We start from the raw sequence: 23,081 nt of genomic DNA, 5'->3' as shown, positions 1-23,081 counted from the left end.
CATCCCCGAGCGGGCTTAGTTTAAAGCCCGGTGGAGCAGGTCAGCCAGCCTGGCTGAGAAGAGCCTCCTCCCCAGGGGAGAGAGGTGGGGGCCATCTCTTCCCAGCAGCTCGCTGCCTCTCTCTCAATTAGAACGTGTTGGAGCGTATGTATAGGCAGCCTTACATTTTAATTACCTTAACATAAGTATGTAGGCATCTATGTGAGTAAACTGATATGGCTTCAAAAGGTCCAGCATTCTAGATGGAGGGAGATGAACAAGCACTCAAGGCATGTATATTCTATGTGCTTAAGATGGGTTCTCAGTACTAGAGATTCCCAGTGATACCACAACCTTCCAACTGAGCAAAACATAGTCTGATGTATGCCACAAAAGGCATGGTTTCCCAGAAAGCAAAGGAAGAATTTAATCTTGAATGCAATTTTGTTTGAGACTTGTGAAAATACCTTCCCAGTAACAGCACCATGACCGTCATATAGACCAGATACCAAAACCATGTGACTGGGTAATCTCAACTAGAAGAGAATCAGCCACAAGGTAGCTTAAATGCACCTTAAGTCCCATTAATCAGGATATGGAATTGCTTACCTTCATAGAATATACTGTTCCTGGATGTACTCCCCCATGGAGGTAGGGTTAGTATTATTTGAACAGTCAAGTAAGGTCAGATGCCCCCAGTCAAATATCAAGAATTCCCTTGCGTGGGTGGCAGATTATCCTTTTTATTGTATCATGGTGTAATACATGAGCAATGATAGAAGTTAGGGCTTTTTGCTCCAACCCCCCTGACCTCTCTAACACCACCACTCTTGGAGAAATTCTTAGCAAATCTAGTGTTCTTATATACATGATTAAGCAGCAACCAGGAACTAAGGATGCTTTAGTCCAGATCAGTTTGCGATGATATGAAACTTGTCAATGCCTGCATCCAGTGGGCTGTTCAAATAGATACCTGGAAGTTTAGAGTGCATTGTCTTTTTGACACACCCTGTGGCAGATGCCAACTATCATGTTACCCAGAAGTCAGATCGTACTGAACCTTTGATTTTTGTGACTCCCAGACCTTTTAAGGAGGCAGGAACACAAACTTCTGTCCCATCTTAAAAAGAGGGAAATATGGTGATAAACTGCTTGTTAGGAAAGATTTACTAGACTAATTCCAGAGAGAATCCAGCTAAATTTTGTGCGGCAAAGCACTTAACATCTTAAAAGAAGAGATCAAATTATCTAGTTTTTCCTCATTAAAAGAAAGAATCTAATGTGTTGCATATTTAACATGAGATGAACAAGAAGGAGCAGATTTTTAAACTAAGATTCTGGAAGCCATCAGTTCCGCTTCCCAAAACATAGTAAACAACTGGTGGAAGCAAAAGGATGCAGAAGCAAGTGAAACGATGCCATGTTTTAAAATTTCCTGGGGCTTTTCTCAGGAAAAACAAATAAATAAAACTAACAATAAGGCTGCTTATAGATGCAGTCCCCCACCCCAAATAATGCTTACAGCTGCATGCCCTTGTGCCAAGCCCAGCACATGCTCAAAAGAGGCATCACGTTAGTTGGACCCGGCTTGCCCAACATCTCTATAGATCAGCTATTAGATAAAAGCACCAAAAGCCCTGCTAAAGCACATAATCTATACAGACATTGCAGAACTGGGTTGAACTAATGTGCTGCTTCTTTCAATAAAGTTTTTTTTTTCCCCCCATGTCTGCCGGCACTCCAATTGATTTTAACCACTGATGTGCCTAGCTGTCAGGGAAAGGTCCTCTGACTTCTAGTTAACACTCAAAAATGATTAGGAGTTCCAGCTGGCTGAATACTGAGGCTTAGTCTTCAATACCATGTTCTGCCAATATACCTAGGTCAAGTAGGGTGTGGCAAGAACACATTCCTAAGCTCATATAGTTCTGTTGGCAACCCACCATTCCCAGTCTGGAGAAAGCTGTGCCAAACAAAAGCAAGCTTCTGGGGCTTGGTTGCTGCTGCTCAGGAAGGTGGCTCAGGAGTCAGCAGAGAATGGAATGGCAATGGCAGTCCTCTTTTTTTCTCACTAGGAAGGGTATTAAAAGCACTGGAACAGGTTAACCCAGAGACGGTGGAATCTCCATCCTTGGAGGTTTTTACGTCTCAGCTAGACAAAAGCCTTGGCTGAGATGCTATAGTTGGGGATGGTCCTGTTTTCAGCAGGAGGTGGGCTAGATGACCTCCTCAGGGCCCTTCCAACTGTAATTTTCTATGATTCTATATGTTGTATTGAAAAAACTGCCAAAGGTAGCACTCTAAGATATACAAGCACGGACAGAGCTGACTCAGGAGGGAAGAGCGGTGCCTCTGGAGAAGCTGATGGTGAGAAAGTGACAAGTTATAGTGTTTTTTGGTCAGTAAATGGGCAGGTCAAAAGCTGAAGAGCTTGCTAGTTAGCTTTTAAGGATGGCAAAACACTCTTAGAGCAAAACAGGTAAACTAGAGTTAGCTAAATATATTTAGAATTCAATAAGTTACTTAAGAAATGAAACATTTCTAAATCAAAAGCCAAAATGTTTGGGGAAACAGCACTTAAAGTAACAGAACAGAAATATAAAAAAAAAAATCCACAAACTTTCTTGGAAAGAAAAACTTTTTACATACAATTTTCAGTTTCATGTAGCAGCCACAGCATCTTACATTGAATTAAGTACAGCAACTTTAATTGAAGGGGCTTCTTAAAAGCAAGTATTAAACTTTAACTAAATTTCTGAAAGCAACAAAAACCTGGGTAAACATTATCCTAAGAATAATTTTGCTATTTAAAAGGAAAAAAAAAACCACACAAAAAACCAAGCCATTCATGGATTCTAAAGGGACTTACAAAGAATGTTTTTACACAATTAAGAACCATTTTATTTACACTATTTCTTTAGAGTTTTTAATCAAAATGCCTCCAACATGCAGTTTTCCACCTAACTGCAATCTGCAAGAGACTTTAATTTTTCAACAAACGCTGTAGTTTAGCACTGTTCTGCTAGAAAAACCAAAAACTCCAGAAGTGGTTATTTTCTGAAACTTAAGGCGATTCCCAGTCGAGTCACTGGATGATGGTCAAGAATAAAAAAAGACAACATGCATTAATGCATGATGCATACAGGATATGCTTTCAAGTAGTATTTGCAGGGATCCAGTCAGATGCTTTGGATGTGTAGGCTATTAACACATTTACTTTTTCCCTTTTTCCTCATTTCAGCCTGAAGTTATTTACACAATCATACAAAGATCTGCAAACCAAACTACTGAAGGGCTGTGTGAGTACATTTTCACTTTTCAACCTGAGTGACATGCAAAGAGTAAACAGGCAGCACACTGTGAAGAGTACGAGATTTTTAAAATTCTGTTTTAGTAATCAACGTTATTAGCTTCAGAGATAAAGAAACAGAATCTTTGTTTTGTTAGTGTCCTCTTAAAATATATGAATTGTGCTGCTTTTATTAAATGGACTGACATATCTAGTAAATCATGCTCAACAGTGCCTCATTTTGCTGTCCATGTTTGGTTGCCAGGTTTTGCAAATGCAGATACATCAAGTCTCTTGCCACTGCTGCACTGTTCATATAAAGTCTGAAATTAAAGGAAAGAGTAGAAATAACTGTTCCAAAAATAATTTCTAACTAAAATCTTTGCAACAAAAACAGTGTGCAGAACTCTACCCTTTAATACTTATTCATAGTGCCATTATATACCAAAATCTGGCCTTCAGAGAATTGGGAATATGGAGTAATTAACAGGATACCCAAGTAAAATAGTTTTAAATGTATTTAGAATCAACCTGATAACCCTGGAAGGAAATATTTAAAATTAAAGGACATTCTAAATTGAATTAAAAACTTCTATATAAATCAGGAACATTTGAGGAAGGCAAGCAGATGCATAGAGCTGGTAGACAATGTAGCAGAGTAACAATCTAGAAGACAATGCTAATCATCTTCTGTGATGTGGACCACCATATAGAAAAGCAAGCATTTGAACCATCTGCTCATGAAAACAGGATTCCCAGGAGGCACCATGCTTGTGACCAAACTAATTCTCCAGTCATGTCACAAGACGACAATGAAGTAAAAGCTACTACATAGCTACCACTTAAAATGAACAGATCTGATAACAGTGACCAGACCCAAGGATGGAAGGTGCATCTATGGAGAAGTAAACATAGAACAAATTAAAGTGATGGGATATAGGTAACCTTTTGTACCAGAAGGAGAGCAGCCAGACACTCAGATACACCCTCTTCGAATTCAACAAGCCTCTATGTGGTAAAATGTAACAGTAATCTAAGTACTGCCCTGTTTGAACTACTGCGCAACACCAACATTTTACATCTTCCTGGAGTGAGATTTATCTGTTTGTGAAATCTTAAGTATTTACATTTGAGAGACCCTGCCAAATCTGTCTTTGGATTGGAAAGTAGGCCATAGTCATGACCCAACCTATGGGTTTTGAGGTGGTTTTTAAGAAGGGTAAGTGATAATGTGCAGATTCACTCAATCCCAGCATCTTCCTGGGAAGAGAATGAATAAAGTAAACCAACCAAGGGATTGTCATCATGGAAGAACAGAAGGAGCCCTGTTTTGATTGAGTATTTCCGTTCAATGGGTATTTTTAAAGGTTTTCAGCATGTGGGAGACAAACTAAACCCTCCCCCAATTCAGAAGAAATCTGTGAAGATGAGGGAACAGATGAACATAGTAAGCTACTTTGTATCTACCAACTTCATTCTCCTAGGCTATCTTCAATTTTGGGTGGGGAATGGAGAAATCATTACACTTCAAATGCCTAATAAAAAGTTGCAGGACAATATAAAAAGGGAGACTGTCACAGGCCAAAACATTTTCACAAGAGGAAAAGTGAAAGGATTCTTGGGGGGAGGGAGGGGTTGTTCAAAATCATGGGTTATGTGGTAATAACAATGTTTTGGAAAGAAGGTTGCCCCATACCCCAAAATGGGTAGACTTCTCTACCTCCATTCATAGGCCTTTTTGGAGATGCTTGTGAAGAGTTGGAAGGGGATATCAAAGGGATTTTATTTTTTTTATTGGGAGGAGGGGGGGGAGGAAGGAAGGCTGAATGCTGACAAGTCATACTACAATTGTTCGGTAAAAAAGGGACGCCCCACCCCTGCAAGTTAGACACACTGGATAACGAAGCCTAAAACTGCAGGAAGAGCTAGGCATTAGAAGCATCTTTTGGCTGCCTCCCCCAGCTTTTTCTAAAATGTTGTGCTGTAGCTCTTCAGAGGCTTAGGAGACACTAAATCAGCAGAAGCTTGCTATCTGCTTCTAACCATTGACAGGGTTAACAGAGGAAGCCTGCCAGCATACCAGAAAGAGAAAATGCAGCAGATCCCCAAATCCTGCACCTGAATTGGCTGCTGACTGACCAATGAAAAACTTGTTATTTCATCCATATTGCTAGTATCCCTATCAAGGACAGAACAAGAGGTAGGGAAACAAACGCACACTTCCTAGGACTTTTCACAGCTGATCCACTTCGTGAACATTTAAGATGTTGCTTGGGCTGTCATTCCCAAAGTTCAGTCCTCTCCCCCCACTCCAGGGCTTCAGAGACCAGTTCTTGAGAGTAAAGTACCCAAGGTCACAACTTGACTTGAGACCTGTGTCTGCAAGCAGGAAAATCTCTGCTTATAGACATGCCTCCATGTCAGGGTGCAAGGGAATTCTCCCCCGCCCCCCCCAGCTCAGGATTCAAGTGCAGAGTAGGGAGCTCACCTAGGGGTTCCTCCCCCCACTCTCCACTTGCATGTGGTGCCACAACCCCAAGGCAGCAGTGAGAAAAGGGCACCAAGTGACAATATGCCTATCATAGTGCTATCCCCAAGTCAAGGACCACATGCAAATAGAGGGGGGAACCCCTGGGGGAGTTCCCCAATCCACACATAGAAGGCCCACACTGGGGGGAATTAAGTCACCCTACATCCGTCTGCAAAGTGCAGAGGGCTGTGTCTGCCCTCTTCCACTTGCATACTAGTGGGGGAACCGTTTCCCCTGTGCAAGGCTACAAGCTGAAGAAGGGTGCTCCCCTAGCAGTTTCCCTCTGCACTTTCACATGGTCCCTGACCTGGGAGCAGCAGCACAATAGGCACGCTAACTCTACTTACAGGAGCACATCCCAAGTCCAGGCAGGGCACCCAGGGCACTTCCCCACCCCGCCAAGATCAGGCCCCTATGGCTAGATGAGTGTCTGGCCTGTGGTGGTGAGTCTCCTACTAGAAGTGAACAGACAATAGACTGCAAAAAAGTGGAACAAACTGTTACTACCTTTGGTGGGGTCACAACATTTAAGCATTTGTAGTACACGAAAGGGATGACATCCATTTACTCGGCTTTTGTGCCACCATAAGTATTTTTATGGCAGCACAAAGTCAAGGTCTATTTGCAGCCTAGCAGAGAAGGAAAACAAGCAGCAAGACCAGTACCAAACCTTTAATCCCTATTCTACTCTACAGAATCAAGAGATAATAGCTTTAAGCTAGCAAGTTTTATGACAATTATGCACCTCCTTTGATAAAGACATGAAGCTTAGAATGAAACATGTTTTTAATACTTTAGATTTCAATTGTACAAACTGCTTATGTTTTACTAAATCTGAAAAATATTAAATGGTACAGTATTATAATACTACTACATTAACACAAAGCCAAGTACTCACTTTAGCAGCTCTTGAAATAGAGTTGGGAGAATTTAGGTTAACAAGTTGGCCAAGAATGAGCTTCATTTCTTCTGTTGTTCCTTTCGCATTTGGACCACCTACAGTTCATTCAGACATAGTGATGTTGAAATATTTAAGTAATTTACAAAATACAAAATCTTTGTTTTAAAAGATAGGAATTTCAAAATTAAAAGTTACTTTAGCTCTTGCTGAAACAAAACAGATATACATACATTTAAAGTATGAGTCCAATACATAGAAAATGTGCAAAACTTACAAAAATGTAAAATAAAACCTTTTGCTAAAGCAAGCAATGTAGTTTAAATAAATTTAAAGAAATCACCTGTCTGTGAATGGGCTTGAATGTTGACATATGGATGCATCAATAATTCGGAAACAGATGCTCTTTTTTTAGGGTCCCTTATCAAACAGCACTATGAAGAGAAGAGAAGGGTTATTTTGGGGTGAGGAAGAGTAGAGTTTTAGCTTTGCCTTCCACTGCCAAATTTTCATGCTTAGCATTCTAAGTAATTAAAATAAATAACATGTTATGTATAAATCTGTAAGTTATGAAAACTGTTGACATAGTTTAACTGGGTGCAAAAATTTGAAACAAGCCCCCCATGATATCTTTCAGATTTTAAAATCTTTTAGGGACTTTCCCAGCAAGGAAAGCTAAACTATCTTGTACTTCACACTTTTGCAGCCATCAGGGCAGAAGAGCAGACCCAAACTTCAATTTGTAAATCCCAAGGCATTTTGTTTAAAATATACTAAGCAGTCGTGCTATAAGATTAACACAATACCGTGGACAACTCGCTGCCAATAATAAAAGGACAACTTTAATAATCCTACTGGATCAGTGAACTGGAAACATCAAGAAATACAGTCTTGAGCGATCTGCGTGTACTTTATGAATTGTGCTCGTTAGCATACTAAGACAGAACACCACCAAATAACTATCACTTTACCCTTACCAAGGCTGGGGAGAGAACACACGACCATTGTAGGAGGTAATTTTACACTTTTTTCAAAAGACAAAAATGCAAATTTAAGGTATGTTAGCAAACTGCTTAGCCCATGCTCAATATTGAGCCAGCTTCAACAAAAAACCCTCTCTCTTGCTCCGAGAATTCCACCCAAGACATTGCCTTCACTAACCTGGGAAACTAGTCATATATTCCAGATTGCTGACACACTACTGTGAAATGAACCTCTGAGCACTTTTAAAAAAGTCTACAGAACTAAATATTTAAATAAAAGGCACTCACAGGAAACCTGCCCTGTCCTCATGAAACGAATACAACGTGAAACTATTTCACTCCATGCATCTTGGTAGGTGTTATCACCCCTCCGAGGCATGCACTTGTAATTCTATGTGATGTATAATGCCCATTACCTATTCCTATGCACTGTGTCTGCATGCCAAACAACTAGGCATCTACTTAATTCACAGTTTTGTGGATTTCATGAAATCTGGGGCTGCCCACAAAAAAAAAAAAAAAAAAAAGAAAAATTAAGAAGTGCTGGCTCCCCAGTAGGAGTTAGTGGTCCTCACAGCTAGGGGAGGAAGGCATCAGCTGGCAAGACAGGACAAAGGGCAGCAGAGAAGATGGTAGTTGCCCCTCGTTCCTCTTCCTCCCTAGGGCCTTTTCACCAATCAGCTCCAGGAGACAGGGCACATGAAAGGCAGCCAGTTATCAAGATGGCAGCTGCCCCCTTGTTCTTCCTCCTCTTCCCTGGGTGTCTCTGCCAATCAGTACTGAGGAGTGGGACTGCTACAAAGTGCCCCTCAAAATCAGTTCTGTGCACTGCAAAAAAGCCTTTCTTGCCACAATTTAAGTAGGTCCATGAACATTACTGTTTTTAACTCTTCACTGAAAAAGACAAGAATTCCCAAAGGACATCTTGCATCAGACAGATTCCAGGGAGAGAAGCTCAAACCCACTTCAGAAGGGCAGAGAACCAAAGATCTTTGCTTGTACCTGGCAGAGGAAAGATTAGAAGCAGTGGGCCCTCTTTTACTCCCCTCATTATCACTGCCATACTTGTTCCCTTTCCTACAAAGCATCACCTACTCCCAGATTTTGAACTCTTCTGCCACACTCTTTCCTGTCCCATGTTTCTCCCACCCTTAGCACTACTGACACACCGCCACATTCCCTTTCATGGTCCTGACCACCCCCCCATTATTCCCTAGCTTTGTGCCATAAACTCAAAAGATTCTACAAAAGTTATGAGCATCTTGTACTAAGGGACCATATACCAGGAACCGTAGTACCATTAAGGGCTCAACATTATCCTGACTAACCAAGTCATCCTTGTTAACTGTTTTACCTTTTCTTTGGTGATTTATTTCAACAATTCTAAGTGATCATCAACGCTGTTGTTACAAAACTGGTAGACAGAACAACAGCAACATGTCAAGCAATAACTTACATATTGGGTGGAAAGATTCAACTGTGCAAGCTTCAAAGGCAAAAAAATATTAGCGCATTTTAGAGGTTCTTGCAAATGGGTAGAATCTGATGTCTTAAGGTGTGCATGGTACAAACCTAAGCTTATTTCAAGCCACTTGCCATCATAGCTAGGTAACTTCAGTGATTACAGCAAGACACCAGATAACACTGAAATCTTATTTAGTTAGCCTATAAAAAGTGTGCATCTACCCTGCTTTCTGACTGTCTGACTGACTTCAGACTCTAACACAGCTCTGTTGCACCTCTGTAGCATATAGACATTTCAGTCTTTTAGGCTCATGAGTTTTAGCCCACTGCATTAAGAACATGTGTGTGGGTGGCGGGGTCACTTCTTAAGAGGCAGTGAGCATCATGCACTATCAGACCCAAGTGTTGAGAAACAAAGACCAGTTGGGAAAACCCTCAGAACCAAGATGGGTAGGGGGAAAAAAAAGTTAAGAACCAGCCAATTTTGTAAAGTGCTATTTTTCCCCAGGAAGCTAAAAAACTCTTGCTAAATTTGGACCATTACTCAATCTACAAGCTGGTTTATATGTATGAACCTGTTGTGTTGCAAGTGAACAAAAATCAACACAACTTTAATATTTGGTTCACTGGGGATCCAAGTTGGAGCATGTTTGCTGCACATTGTGTTGAAAGATTATGCTGGTGCAACAGTTGGATAGTATCAGCTTATACTTGTACCAACCAAATTGAATCATTACACCAGTACATTCTGTGTTCTGCACAGAAAAATAATCTAGACAAATATATTCTTTGACATCAACTGAAGGAACATGGACATCCTGCCCAGGATATTCATTTACTACACATGTTAACTAAATGAAAAAAAAGACGTATTTAAAAAAAGTGCAAGTAAAAGCTGTGCAGCTAGCCTGACCTTCAGCAGTTCATTTTTAGAATACTGCGCAATATACTACATTCAGTATCAGAACAATGCCCAGCTATGAAAAAACAAAAAAAAGTTTTTCCAAAGTGCAAGTCAGATACACAAACTATCTAGAATAAAGCCTACCATAACTTGAATCTAAATTCTACTTTTTCCTAATACAAATATAAAAGTGAGTTACCTTTAAGACATCCTGAAGATCCTTTTCTGCAATCTCTGGGAACTCTATTTCATGATTAGGATCAATTATAGCATGAAGTTTTGTGATCTGATTTGTTATGTGCTGAAATGGGGTCCTCCGGTAAGTCATGCAATATAAGATGCATCCCAGTGACCAAACATCACTTTTGGGACTTATCTAAAACCAAATAAAATTATTCAGATAATTATACCACTTAAAAGGGAGCACTTCTCATACTTGCCAAATATCATAATTTACACATACAATTAAAATTTTACTTACATTGCTGTGTCTTTAGTACGTAAATCATTATGCAATGCATAGATGGTAATATACCTACTGATGATGCTTAAAAGGCCAGAAGTGAGACTGCCATTAACCAACATAGATAATACAAGGTTTATAGAATGCCTGGTTACATTAATTTCTAAATAAATACTTTATTCAGTAGAACTATTTATGACTGTAGTATCCTAATAGTTTACATTTGAGAAAAGCATTCAATGACTTCAAAGGCTTCAGAAGCTCAAATATTAAACTCTCCCCTCCCAAGAAAAAAAAAGGTCCACTTTTGGCTTATGACAAGCAATGTGGCTAAAAGTATAACAAAAATGTTTTAAATGCCTTTAAAAATGAGGTCCTCTGTGAACATGCAATGCTAAAAATGCCAGTATATCCACTGTAACATTTTTTGTGCTTAAGGTGACATCTGGAAAGTGACCATACAATTAGTTAAAAGCACAACCACCCAGTTCCTGTTGCAGGAACTAGGTCTACCACTCACACAAGAGAAGCGCTCTCTTTAAGTTCATCAAATAAGCAGATCTGAAAGTGCATTTTTATGGTCAAAATTACTTTTTCTTCATCTGCACAATTAGTTTGTCTCTTGCTGAAAAGAACCTCTAAATGAGTGCTCTGTGAGAAAAAATGAACATCAAGATTGGTCTCAATGGCTCTCAACCTTTTTTGGACTCTTCACTGGGTTCAAAACACCCTTCACCAGATTTGAGGCCCCACCCCATAAAACTTATAAGCAAGATCCAAGTTCAAAAACTAATTTACACACTGCAATGCTTATTGCTTTGCCAAGGAGCTGGGCAGTGGGAGTGGGGAATCATTCAGGCAGGCCTGTGTTTATCTACCTAGTTTACCTACTTAACTCCTTAGACATTGTGGCACCCCTCTGAGGAGCTGATGGCACACCACATGCCTCTGCACCCTGGTTGAGAATCACTGGTCTATGCACACACTGGATTTAAATATTTTTATATGTGTAAGCAGAAAAAGAAGGATGCTTTAGTGCTGGAAACAATATCAACTAATGGAAGAGCATTCATTGCAAGCCCTGCTGGAAATAAAGCAACATCTGAAAAATGGTAGCCTGGTCTTTATTAAATCAGTTCCTTATATTTGTCTTTCAGCCTGTTAGAAGTCTGCCTATTTCTATGCCAAATAAACAGCAAATCTAATTTAAGACACAAAAGGGCATCGCATAAATAAAAGGAAGATAACAGGACAAGGGGTAAAACTCAAGAGATACAGCCATGTTAGCCAAACCCACACAAGTTGATGGTTTGGAATAAATTTAAATAACGTAATCAGCAATTTATACTGCACACTAGGGCTGAAAATAGTTTATGGATTTCCCCCAAATCAATTTGGACTAGCTTGTACCTGATCAGAAGATAGAAAGACTACCTTCATTTAAAAAGAAACAACATTAAAAAAAGATGTAATTCACCATTTTTTTTAAAGTGATATTTGTACATGTCATATTTTAGTACCCAATGCCAGGATATTGAGTAACAAACTACTTTACACCCCTAAAGTTGCAAGGGCCATCCAGCACACCCTTAGTCTGAAACCTCTGCCCAGTTATCCAAGAGCAAGTTTTTAATAGTTCTGATTGAAGTGGAAAAAAATATATATATATCTGAATCACTTAAGTCTGGAACATATTCTCCTTGGATGGAGAGAAAGGATTAAGGAGAGAAAAAAAGTGTTCGACCTTTGATCTGGATTTCCCATTTTCTCCATAATTGGACATATCTTTAATTGCTTCTGGTGGCATGTAATTAACTGTGCCAACCTAAGAATGAAGAAATAGAAAGTTATGTAAACGACGCAGGCATGCAACACAAGTAAAACTTACTTTTAAGGTTGAGGCAAGTATTTCTTTACTCATTTAATGGCTTTTTTTGTTTTTTAATTAAGACTTGTAATAAAGCACAGAACAATTCATCTTTTACAATCATACAAGACTGGGGTTGGAAGGGACCTCAGAAGGTCATCTAGTCCACCCCCCTGCTCAAAAGCAGGACCATCCTTAAAGTAGATCATTTAAATAAGGGCTTTGTTGAGCTGGGGCTTAAAAAGCCTCCAAAGATGAAGATTTCACCACCTCTCCAGATAACCCCTTCTAGTGCTTCACCACCCTCCCAGTGAGAAAGGTTTTACTAATATCCAACCAAAGCTTCCCTTGCACTGCAAGCTGACAATTGTTCCTTGTTCTGTCATCAATCACCACAGAACAGTCCAGCTCCATCCTCTTTGGAACCACCCTTCAGGTAGTTAAAGGCTGCTACTAAATCCCTTTGGATTTAGCCATTTGGAAGTCTACCAGTGTGCCCCAATAATTATAATAAAATAAATTCATAATACCTGTACATGTTGCTGTTTGATTTTGCTTTTATCATAGGAAAAAAAAAAAAAAATCAGAGCTCCTCATGCCCCCTTTGGCCACCAGGATGCACGTCCAGCTGCAGCTGTCCCCCACACTGGTTTGTGGTGCTGAGCAGTCCTGATATGCCAGTGTCCTGCCTCTGGCTCCTGCCCATGCCCATGCCATTGCCCTTCACTCCTGGGCCACATGCCCCCTGGCCCTGCCAGTGTCCCTCACTTCCAAGCCACCCCACAGTGTGAGGAAAGAGATGGGTATGTGGGCACAGGCCACACATGGGGGGGCACAGGAAACACTGCAGGAAGGTGAGGGGTACATGTCCCCCCAAGGTTTCTGCGCCCAGTGGGGCACAGGGCTGCAACCGGGCCGGACCAGCTGCGGGCATAAGCCACCTCTACAGCCTAGCTGGCAGGACCTGGCATGGGATGGAGTGCTGCACCACCGTGACCGAGGTGTGGCAGCACAGAGTTATTCCCCCACTGTTGCCAGGCAGGCAAAGGGGGGCCTCACCTTGGCAGTCATGGCAGTGCAGTGCTCCCTTCCACTCTGGTCTAGGCTGAGGAGGCAGCTCTTGGCCTGCAGCCAAGCTGGGCCAGCTCCAGGCCACAACCCACTGTGGGCACAGAAGTCTGGGGAGCACTTGTGCCTCCCTCCCACACCCCTTCACAGACTTACTTATAGGGAGCTGCTCTCCATCACCCTGTCTGGCTGCCATTTATGTGTGCATGCACACATGCACATGGTGCCCCCTGCCCACACTGCCCCAAGTATCCCCTTGCATGTTGGAACTCTGCCAGCCTGCAAGAGGAAACCCGTGGTTTTCGGTGTTTTTCTCCTTTAAAGGAGAAAATCCACTTTTTTCCGCAGGATCCAGGTTTTCCGTTTGCTGTCTCATGTCATGTGTCCCGCCCCTAAACATTTTTTATAGAATCAATGAGTCGGAAGGGACCTAAACAGGTCATCCAGTCCAACCCCCTGCCATGGGCAGGAAGGAGCACTGGGGGTGACAGGGGTCATAAGACCCCAGCCAGGTGCCTATCCAGTCTCCACTTGAAGATTTCCAGGGAAGGTGAGAGCACCACCTCTCTGGGAAGCCTATTCCAGGCTCTGACCACCCTTACAGCAAAGCAGTTCTTCCTAATATCTAACCTAAACCTATCCTCCCTCAGCTTATGGCCATTGTTCGTGGTGATTCCAAGGGGGGCCCTGGGGAACAGACTTTCCCCGAGTCCCTGCTGGTGGCCCCTGATAAAGTTGTAGGCAGCCACAAGATCCCCCCTCAGTCTCCTCTTGTGGAGATTGAAAAGATTCAGGTCCCTCAGCCTCTCCTCATAGGGCTGGCCACAGAGGCCCTCAACCATAAGTGGCCTCCTCTGGACCCTCTTTTGTTGTTCTCTGCTGGACTCTCTCCCAAGTTGTCCACATCTTTTCTGTAGTGGGGGGCCTAAAACTGTACACTACTCCAGAGGTGGCCTCACCAGTGCAGAATAGAGTGGCATAATTACTTCCCTCGATCTGTTGGCATCACTCCTACTAAAGCAGCCCGGTATGCTGTTAGCCTTCTTGGCAACAAAGGCACACTGTTGACTCATATCCAGCTTGTTGTCCACTGGAACCCCTAAGTCCTTTTCTGCGGAGCTGCTGCCTAGCCAGTCGGCCTCCAGCCTGTATTGTTGCATGGGACTGTTCCACCCAAAGTGCAGGGCTTTGCACTTGTCCTTGTTGAACCTCATGAGATTTCTTTTGGCCTTGTCTTCCAAGTTGTCTAGGTCACTCCGAATTCTAGCCCTATCCTCCAGCACATCTACTACACTCTCCTGCTTGGTGTCATCCGTGAGCTTGCTGATAATGAAGTTTCATTATCTTAGTCCACCTTAAGTATTCTAACCAATGGGAAAATGAAATAAAAAAAGTGTGATATCCCCAAAAATCCAGCTCCATTGCTGCTAAAGATTATGCATTTCAACAATAATACAGAAGCATAGGTTGTCATGGTTCCTTTTACTTAGGTATCTGACAGTTGATACATTTTACAGCCCACAAAATATATTTGAAAAGATAGTAGGACAACCTCGTCAAGTAACCAAATACTATCATTTTATCAAAATCAAATGTAAAAATAAATAGGCTGAATTCCCCCGCCAGGTAACTTTTCTACAAAGTATGGCATAGTACTAATTTCCAGCATTTGTTTTTAGACAAATTTGTTAATCATTAGACTGGTAATCGTTTAAGCACTTTAGAGAGTGTTTTTCTAAAAATATTTTCCCAAAAATATTTCACCTGGGAATCTTTAACAATGCTTGTTACATCTGGCTGCATTTGGTTTGCAATACCAAAATCAATTAGCTTTAGCATTCCATCAACGATCAGAAAGTTTGCTGGTTTCAGATCACTGTGAACGATGCCTGCAAGGTAAAAACAGCTCTTCAATTCAATACAAAATTACATTAAGATGGGAAGTTCAAACTAATTAATTAGATACACTTTTTCTATCACAGAAGTGAAGCAGCACAATACGCATTGATTAGTAGTGGCCACTGTATTTTGAGACCATACACTCCTGTTGAGTCTAAAGCTTCATTTAAAGAGGCTTCCAGTTCTTACAAAATTGTGACTAGAACAAAAACTTGTGGTTTTTGTCAAAGGAGTGTTATTCCTTTGAGTTTGCAAACCGTCAGGAAGATCTTTGTGGGCAAGATTTTCTATTGAACCAACTTCATGATTGGAATAGACTTAGACAAGTTTCCATATGCCGAGGAAAACAGGCGCTGCAAGGACTAAAAACAGTTGACAGGGTTATGAAAAATTGGAGAATAGAAGAATTCCCAGGAGTAAACAGCAGAAGAATCAAGACCTTTCATGAAGGGAAAAGGGTCATTATCTCCTGTAATGTAATGAAAAAGAAAGATTAGGAGGAGTTCTTGACTCCTAGTGTCCAGCCAGCTTATGAATTTTTATTCTCAGGCTCACCTTCTGCAGGTGCTTTGTAAGTATGCCTTGAGCCCAAGGATAGCAAAGTCAAAAAGTGAGTGGTTATTCTGTGAAAAGTGCTGTCCTACATACAGTTGTGGTGGTGTTGTCCTTAATGTTTTTCTGTGATCATTCATTCTGGTGCATTTGAAAAAACTTACCTAAGGCCAATTCCAACCATGAGGTTGGTTCAATAAAATATCACCTGCCAGAATCCCTGCCTCTTGCATGGTTTCCTGAACCACCACAACTACTTCATCACTCCAACCATTAAAAAAACCATCTGCTTGTAACAGGAGCCGAGAGCTCCTGGTGGACCAGGAGCAGCTATGGGGGCAGGTTGGAGGCCACAGGGGTACCTGAGAGACACCCACTATAGAGCCGCCTAACAAGGGTCAGAGACCCCAGGAGCAGAGCATCATGCAAGCTGCCCAGGCTGCCACACAATATCAGGGCTAGGGGCCCAGAACCTCAGAGGGTGAGGTGAGGCTGGGCAAAGTAGCTGGGCATGACTATGGGGGTAGCTGGATGCCACAATTGTTGCTCTGAAAGCCACAACTGCAACCATCTTGAAGGAGAAATCCACCCCAGAATTTGGTGCTGAGCAGTTCTGAGGAGTGAACAGAGAGGAAGGGCACCCAGGAAAAGGCCTCCCCAGTTAAAAGAGTTTAAGATCCAGTTGTGACACGTGAGAGAGAGGAGGCAAAAGGGAAGCCTCAGAACATGTGCAGGCAGGTCTGACAACTGGGGGGCATCAGATGCCAGGTGGATCTCCTGAGCCTGAGACACTACTCATAAGTCCTGTATCTTAGTCTTGTACAAAACTTAACACTTTAGTCAAGATCACTGACTGTGCATCAGATTCTGAACAAGTTGCACAGAAAAGGACTATTTGGTTACTTTAACTTCCTTCAAAAGGATCTGGAAGTAAAGTATACTTCTGGTATCTGATAAAAGAAATATAAAGGTCACATATTCGGTCATGAAACTACGTTTTTAAAAAGCCAATCAAACTTCCAACAGAACAGATAGCAGTAGCCCTTCAAACCAACGTCTATTTTATCTGCATTGCAGGCAGTATACTAAACCCTAGAAATATGATAAAAATCCCCATTTTCTGGCATTCTAATAACCAGCATAACTCTATTAACCAGCACTGCACCACTGCCGTCTTGCAGCTGCCATCCACCACTCTGCACTGCCACAAGCAAACACCTAGTGCTGCCACTGCACCACCACCATCCCCCACCCCGCGCCACCTCCACATGCAACCCCCATCCCACCCCCAACGTCACCATGTGCAAGCCCTTCCTCCCCCTTCTCTGGCTCCTGTATATTTACCTAACTGGCATTTTTACATTATCAGCACATGGCATTCTCCACTCATGCCAGATAACAGATTTTACTGTACCGTGCTCATGGATTGTGTGAACAGCTTCCAACATGTTTTTCCAGTAGCTCTTTCTTTCCCATGGATCAATACTCTTTTTCTTTTTAAGCCAGCTATTTAGATCAATATTTCCACATTCCATTACCATGTAGATATGCTGTTCAGCAATTTCACTAAATAAAATATAGTTATACTGAGGTTAAACTTTTAAAGTAACCGCTTTATGCAACATTTTGAAAGCTATTAATATGAGTGTAACATATACTCACTAGTCATAAAGTCTGATGATCTTGTCACTATGTTGCTGCAGTTTATTCAAATGAGCAATTTCATTCTTATAGCTCTCAACAGTTTGCTGATCAGCTTCTTTTAGATTTACATATTTGACGGCATACAGATGCTTCTTTTCATTTAGTACCTGAAACACCTGTAACAAAACACAAACAGAAAGGACTTCATTGCATATTTCCAATATTGGTTCACTTATTGGTGCTCTATCACCAAACCTTGCACAAGCAGACAGCCTTGTTTGGTAGATGAAGCAGCATATCTTCATTCTACAGAGAAAATACAAAAACATTTCCCCATAAAGGCCCCACTACTTTTGACCTTCATTTGAAATAAGTATTTCCAAGGGAATCGGAGGATAGCACAGTCCTACAGTCAGAATCACCTTGATTTAAGTGTCCACTTTTATACAAAGTGGCGACTTACAATAGGGCAACACATGATATCAAAAACTAGGGCTTGGTCTATTGGATAAGCAGACAGCAAAATGATTAATTCAATTGTCACTGAATAGGTAATGACAACTTAGCTTCTGACCTCCTGAGTTTACGTTTAATGTCCATTGGAGTAGGTTAATGGGTTTCCATTTATTCCATATCATAGAATTATAGGAAAATTTGGGTTGGTAGGGGACCTCGGGAGTTCATCTAGACCACTCCCCTGCTCAAAGCATGACCATCCCCAACTAGATCATTCTAGCTGGGGCTTTGTCAAGCTGGGCCTTAAAAACCTCCAAGGACAAAGATTCCACCACCTTGCTAGGTAACCTGTTCCAGTGCTTCACCACCCTCCTAGTGAGAAAGTTTTTCCTAATATCCAACCTAAACCTTCCCTGTTGCAACTTGAGACCATTGCTCCTTGTTCTGTCATCTGCCACCACTGAGAACGTTTAGTTACATTCACTTTGGAACCATCCTTCAGGTAGTTAAAGGCTACCATTAAACCCCCTCCAGTCTTCTTTTCTGCAGACTAAAGAAGCCCAGTTCCCACAGCCTCTCCTCAGAAGTCATGTGCCAGAGCTCCCTAACCATCTGCGTTGCCCTCCACTGGACTCTGAAACTTGTCCATAACCTTTCTATAATGGGGGGCCCAAAACTGGACATTTCTCTAGATGTGGCCTCACCAGTGCTGAATAGAGGGGAATAAACACTTCCTTCCATCTACTGACAAAAGTCTACTAATGCAGCCCAGTATGCCGTTAGCCTTCTTAACAACAAGAGGACACTGGGTGCATCAAAATAAGCTAACGTACATTAAAGCATCACAAAAAACCCAGGTGCTTTTGCTAAAACACATTAGTTTATTTTAATGTGCCTTTTTCTAGTACCTCACAATGGAGGTTTTAAATTTAATACGCATGAGCAAAAGTGCATTAATGAATCTGTAGACGCACCCACTGTTGACTCATATCCAGCTTGTTGCCCACTGGATCCCCCAGGTCCTTTTCTGCAGAGCTGCTGCTTAGCCAGTTGGTGCCAAGCCTGTAACGGTACATGGAATTCTTCCATCCTAAGCTCAGAACTTCACACTTGTCCTTGTTGAACCTCATGTGATTTCTTTTGGCCCAGTCCTCCAATTTGTCTAGGTCACTGAAACTTATCCCTAACCTCCAGTCCAGTGTCTCTCAAACCATGGTATGTGTACCCCTGGGGGTATGCCCAACATGGATAGGGGGTATGCAGGTGCTGTCTTTTTGTCTTTGCCTGCTCAGGCCAGAAGTTCCGGCCGCCGCCCCTCCTACCATGTCTGGTACGCCAGAGCTTTTACGCCCCAGTGTCAGTGTGCCGGGGATAGGGAAGGAGGCCCTATGCAGGCTGCTTTGCCCCAGGCTGTGGTAGAAAAAGTGGGACTTGGCTCACGGCGGTGAAACCAGAAGTACCACAGTGGGACTTCTGGTTTTGCTTTTGCCACGTCAATTGGCAGGGGGTATGTAAGGTATCAAAGGTTGAGAACCACTGCTCCAGTCCATCTACTACACCTCCCCATCCCTTGGTGTCGTCTGCAAAACTTGCTGAGGGTGCAATCTATCCTCTTTTCCAGAGCGTTAATGAAGATCTTGAATAAAAATCAGCCCCAGCACCAACCCCCAGGGCACTCCACTAGATACTGACTGCCAACTAGACAGAGCCATTGATCCTGACAGCCATTGAGCCTGACAACCCAGCCAGCTTTCTACCCACTTTACAGTCCATTCATCCAACCCATGCTGCCTCAGCTTGCTTGCAAGAAAGCTATGGAAGACTATCAAAAGCCTTGCTAAAGTCAAGGTACATCACATCCACTGCTTTCCCCACATCCACAAAGCCAGTCATCTCATCATAGAAGGCAATCAGGTTGGTCAGGCATAACTTGCCCTTGGTGAATCCATGCTGACTGTTCTTAAATCACCTTCTTCTCTAAGCACTTAGAAATCAATTCTTTGAGGACCTGCTCCATGATTTTTCCAGGGACTGAAGTGAGGCTGACTGCTCTATAGTTTTTTTTGTTTTTTGTTTGTTTGTTTGTTTTTGGGGGGGGGGGGGTTAAAAGTTGGACACTATATTTGCTCATTTCCAGTCATCTGGAACCTCCTCCAATTGCCACAAGTTTTCAAAGATAATGCCCAGTGACTCTGCCATCACATCAGCCAACTCCTTCAGCACCCTTGGATGCACTGCATCTGGCCACATGGACCTGTTCACGTCCAGCTTTTCTGACTAGTCCCTGAATAGTTCACTACTGAGGGCTGCTCAACTTTTGAGCAAAATTGTGCTGCCTGGCACAGCAGTATGGGAGCTGACCTTGCCTGTGAAGACCAAGGTAAAAAAGGCATGGAGTACTTCAGCCTTTTCCTCACCATTTATCACTAGGTTGCTTCCCCCATTCAGTAAAGGGGTCCACAAATTCCCCGACCTTCCTCTTGTCCTCTTAGAAGCCCTTCTTGTGACCCTTCACGTCCCTTGCTTGCTGCAACTCCAATTGCACTTTGGCCTTCCTGATTTGACCCCTTCATGCCCAAGCAAAGTTTTTGTACTCCTCCCTAGTCATCTGTTCATATCACTTATTATTTCATATTACTTATTCCATTTCCTACTTTCCATTTATTCCCTCTGACCTACCCAAGTTCACTGATCCCCTTAAGCTTTCAATTTACATGACATAAAAATCAAAATTCACATCTTGCCAATTTGTCAGTAGCCAAAACCTACACTGTTCCCTGCATAATAGCTTGGATCCTCTTGTGAACATAAATCTCTGAATGGTGGTACACAATGCCCACAGTCATAAGTGTAAGCCAAACCTAAAATAGCTTTAAAATCTTTGTTAAGAGCACATGAAATGTGGATACGTTATATAGACACTTTCCTGTGCAGAGGCAAGGCCAGTCCAAAAAAAATCCTAAAATAAAAATGAAGGGTTGCCAATAGAATTGAAGTTTGTTTTTAAGACTGTATCCCTGTACTTCCCCTTTAGCAGTTTTAAAGAAAAGGAATCTCTTAAAACACCTGGGCATGGTAATTGCAGCATGAGATCACGAGAAATTTTGCCAACTTCTTAAGTACATAACACACCCAGTTAAATTTGCGAGGAGGTTTCAGCTGAAAAACAACAATTTACATATCCCATTGAGAAATATCTTTCTGTAAGTGATGAAATACGTAACTGCAATAAGAAACTATCATAAAAGGGCTGAGTAAGGTTAAGTTTAAGAGCATGGGGTGGTAGTCAGGGAAAGCCAGCTTTAAAATATTCTCACTCCTATTCAGCACAAGAATCCGCATGATCTAGTAGACTGAGCTCTTTGCTAGGATTAAAAGAAATTCTAGTATCAGATCAAACTGATTTTCCTCTATAGTATCTTCAGCAAATCAATTTAAAAGGAGAATTCTTTACTGATTTGGATACTGTAAATTATTTTTAGTCAATACATATCCCTGTAAGCACCTCAGAGTAAATATAAAAACATGGCAGCCAATTTCACTTTTTGGTCTTCATGTATGCTCAACCCCATATGCCTTTGGGGGGTGGGGAAAGAGGGGTAAGAAGCTGGGGGAGGACTTGTTACCAATGATCTTTGGGCAAGGCCCCAGCAGACACTTAGGGAAAAATTATACATATTTTTGTACATGAAGGGAGGGACTAGTTAAATGTGCTGCCACCAGAACTAAGTGGAATGACTCATAGCTTAACCAAAACTGTGATCAAAATTTCAGAATTTCTATAGCCAGGTTGTCTGAATCTAACCCTACCCCCTGCCCTCAAATGGGTGGAAGGCAGAAGAGGCAGCTGCCAGGGCCCATAAGCCGCACATTAAACATGGCTACCAGTTGATCATCCCTGTTATAAACTAGTCCTTCTTTCAGCTAAGTGACTCCCTCCCTCTACACAAGCTCTTTATTACTAAAAATCTTCACATTCCATCTATCACTGCCTAGAGGCAGACAGATTTCTCACAATATCAGATATCAGAAACAAAAGTAAATCATGGTCACAGGTTATGTCATCACTACAATAAGTGAAGGATGAAAGCAAGGCTACAATGACCAGGTCATAGGCAGTCTAGTTTAGTAGGCCACCAAGGGAGGGCAAGAGCAAACTGGGGGATCAAGAGCCAGACAGGGGGGCAGGAGCTACAGTCCAAGGTCCCAAATCCACAGGGACACTCCAGAGGCAGAGTCTAAGTCACAGGCTGATTCCAGGTTCTAGAGCTCTTCCAGAAGAGTCACCTCCCTCCTACCCCTCCAGATTTGTCACTGGGCAACCCAGGAAAAATAATAAAATAAAATTTTGCCCTGCAGCAGTTTCACAGAACTTGCTTTCAAACTGCCGTGCTGTAATCCAAAACACGTGTCTGCAAGTGGAGGGACCCCAAATGATTGCCGACTTGCAGACATGCACCCTGGGTCAGGGCATCATAATACGACATGCAAGCCCCAGGTGTTTTCATACAGCACAGTGTTTTCAAGCTTCCATGCCTCAGATCAGGGCACAGCACTAGGGTCCACTGCCCCACAGGACTGGGCCCCTGAAGTTCCTGGAACAGCAGAGGTCTGACCCTGAAGAACAATGGTGACTGGCCTGCAGCCACAGGTAGACTAATATGAGGAAGCTGACTAGTCGTATCCATTGTGATGGGACACACTCCAGCACAGCCGATACAGCAAAAATGACATCTCTTTTTAGCCGTGGAAGAACCACAACGGGTAAAGAGTACTCTACCAGGAGGTAGCAGGAGTCTGCAGGAGAAGGGACCTGCAATCAGAGAAGTAGGTCTGGAAGGGACCAGAGATTACCTAGTCTAATCCCCTGCCTAAGGCAGTTATCCCTATCCAAACCGTCCCATACAAATTCAATGTCTAAACTTCCTAGCAAAACTTTAGTTAGCCCTGCCATAACACCCTAATCTGCCACAGGTAAAAGCAGGGGGGCCACATTAGCCAACACACTGCTGCTACAGAAGGTTAAAAATACACTTGAGAGATCCCATTAATAAAATGTGCATCACCAAATTAGCAACTTCGCTA

The 23,081-nt window shown here is 42.2% G+C and overlaps 1 protein-coding gene across 1 annotated transcript in view; it reads right to left on the bottom strand.

Annotated features, from left to right (window-relative positions):
* Positions 1–2,828: 2,828 nt before the first annotated feature.
* The window catches only part of TTK (TTK protein kinase), a 68,343-nt gene continuing 48,090 nt past the window's right edge, over positions 2,829–23,081 (bottom strand). Inside the window, exons 15-22 of the mRNA XM_019538163.1 lie at positions 17,559–17,716; positions 17,311–17,462; positions 15,210–15,334; positions 12,255–12,335; positions 10,247–10,423; positions 7,040–7,130; positions 6,697–6,794; positions 2,829–3,591 (exon numbers count right to left, since the gene is read on the bottom strand). Coding sequence (XP_019393708.1) covers positions 3,505–3,591; positions 6,697–6,794; positions 7,040–7,130; positions 10,247–10,423; positions 12,255–12,335; positions 15,210–15,334; positions 17,311–17,462; positions 17,559–17,716 — 969 coding nt within the window. The 3' untranslated portion in view covers positions 2,829–3,504. The remainder of the gene's footprint in view (positions 3,592–6,696; positions 6,795–7,039; positions 7,131–10,246; positions 10,424–12,254; positions 12,336–15,209; positions 15,335–17,310; positions 17,463–17,558; positions 17,717–23,081) is intronic.

Source organism: Crocodylus porosus, unplaced genomic scaffold (genome assembly GCF_001723895.1).
Source record: "Crocodylus porosus isolate Cpor-Errol unplaced genomic scaffold, CroPor_comp1, whole genome shotgun sequence".
Classification (NCBI taxonomy): Eukaryota; Metazoa; Chordata; order Crocodylia; family Crocodylidae; genus Crocodylus; species Crocodylus porosus.
The sequence above is the reverse complement of the archived record's forward strand: the minus strand, read 5'-3'. Positions and strand labels throughout refer to the sequence as shown.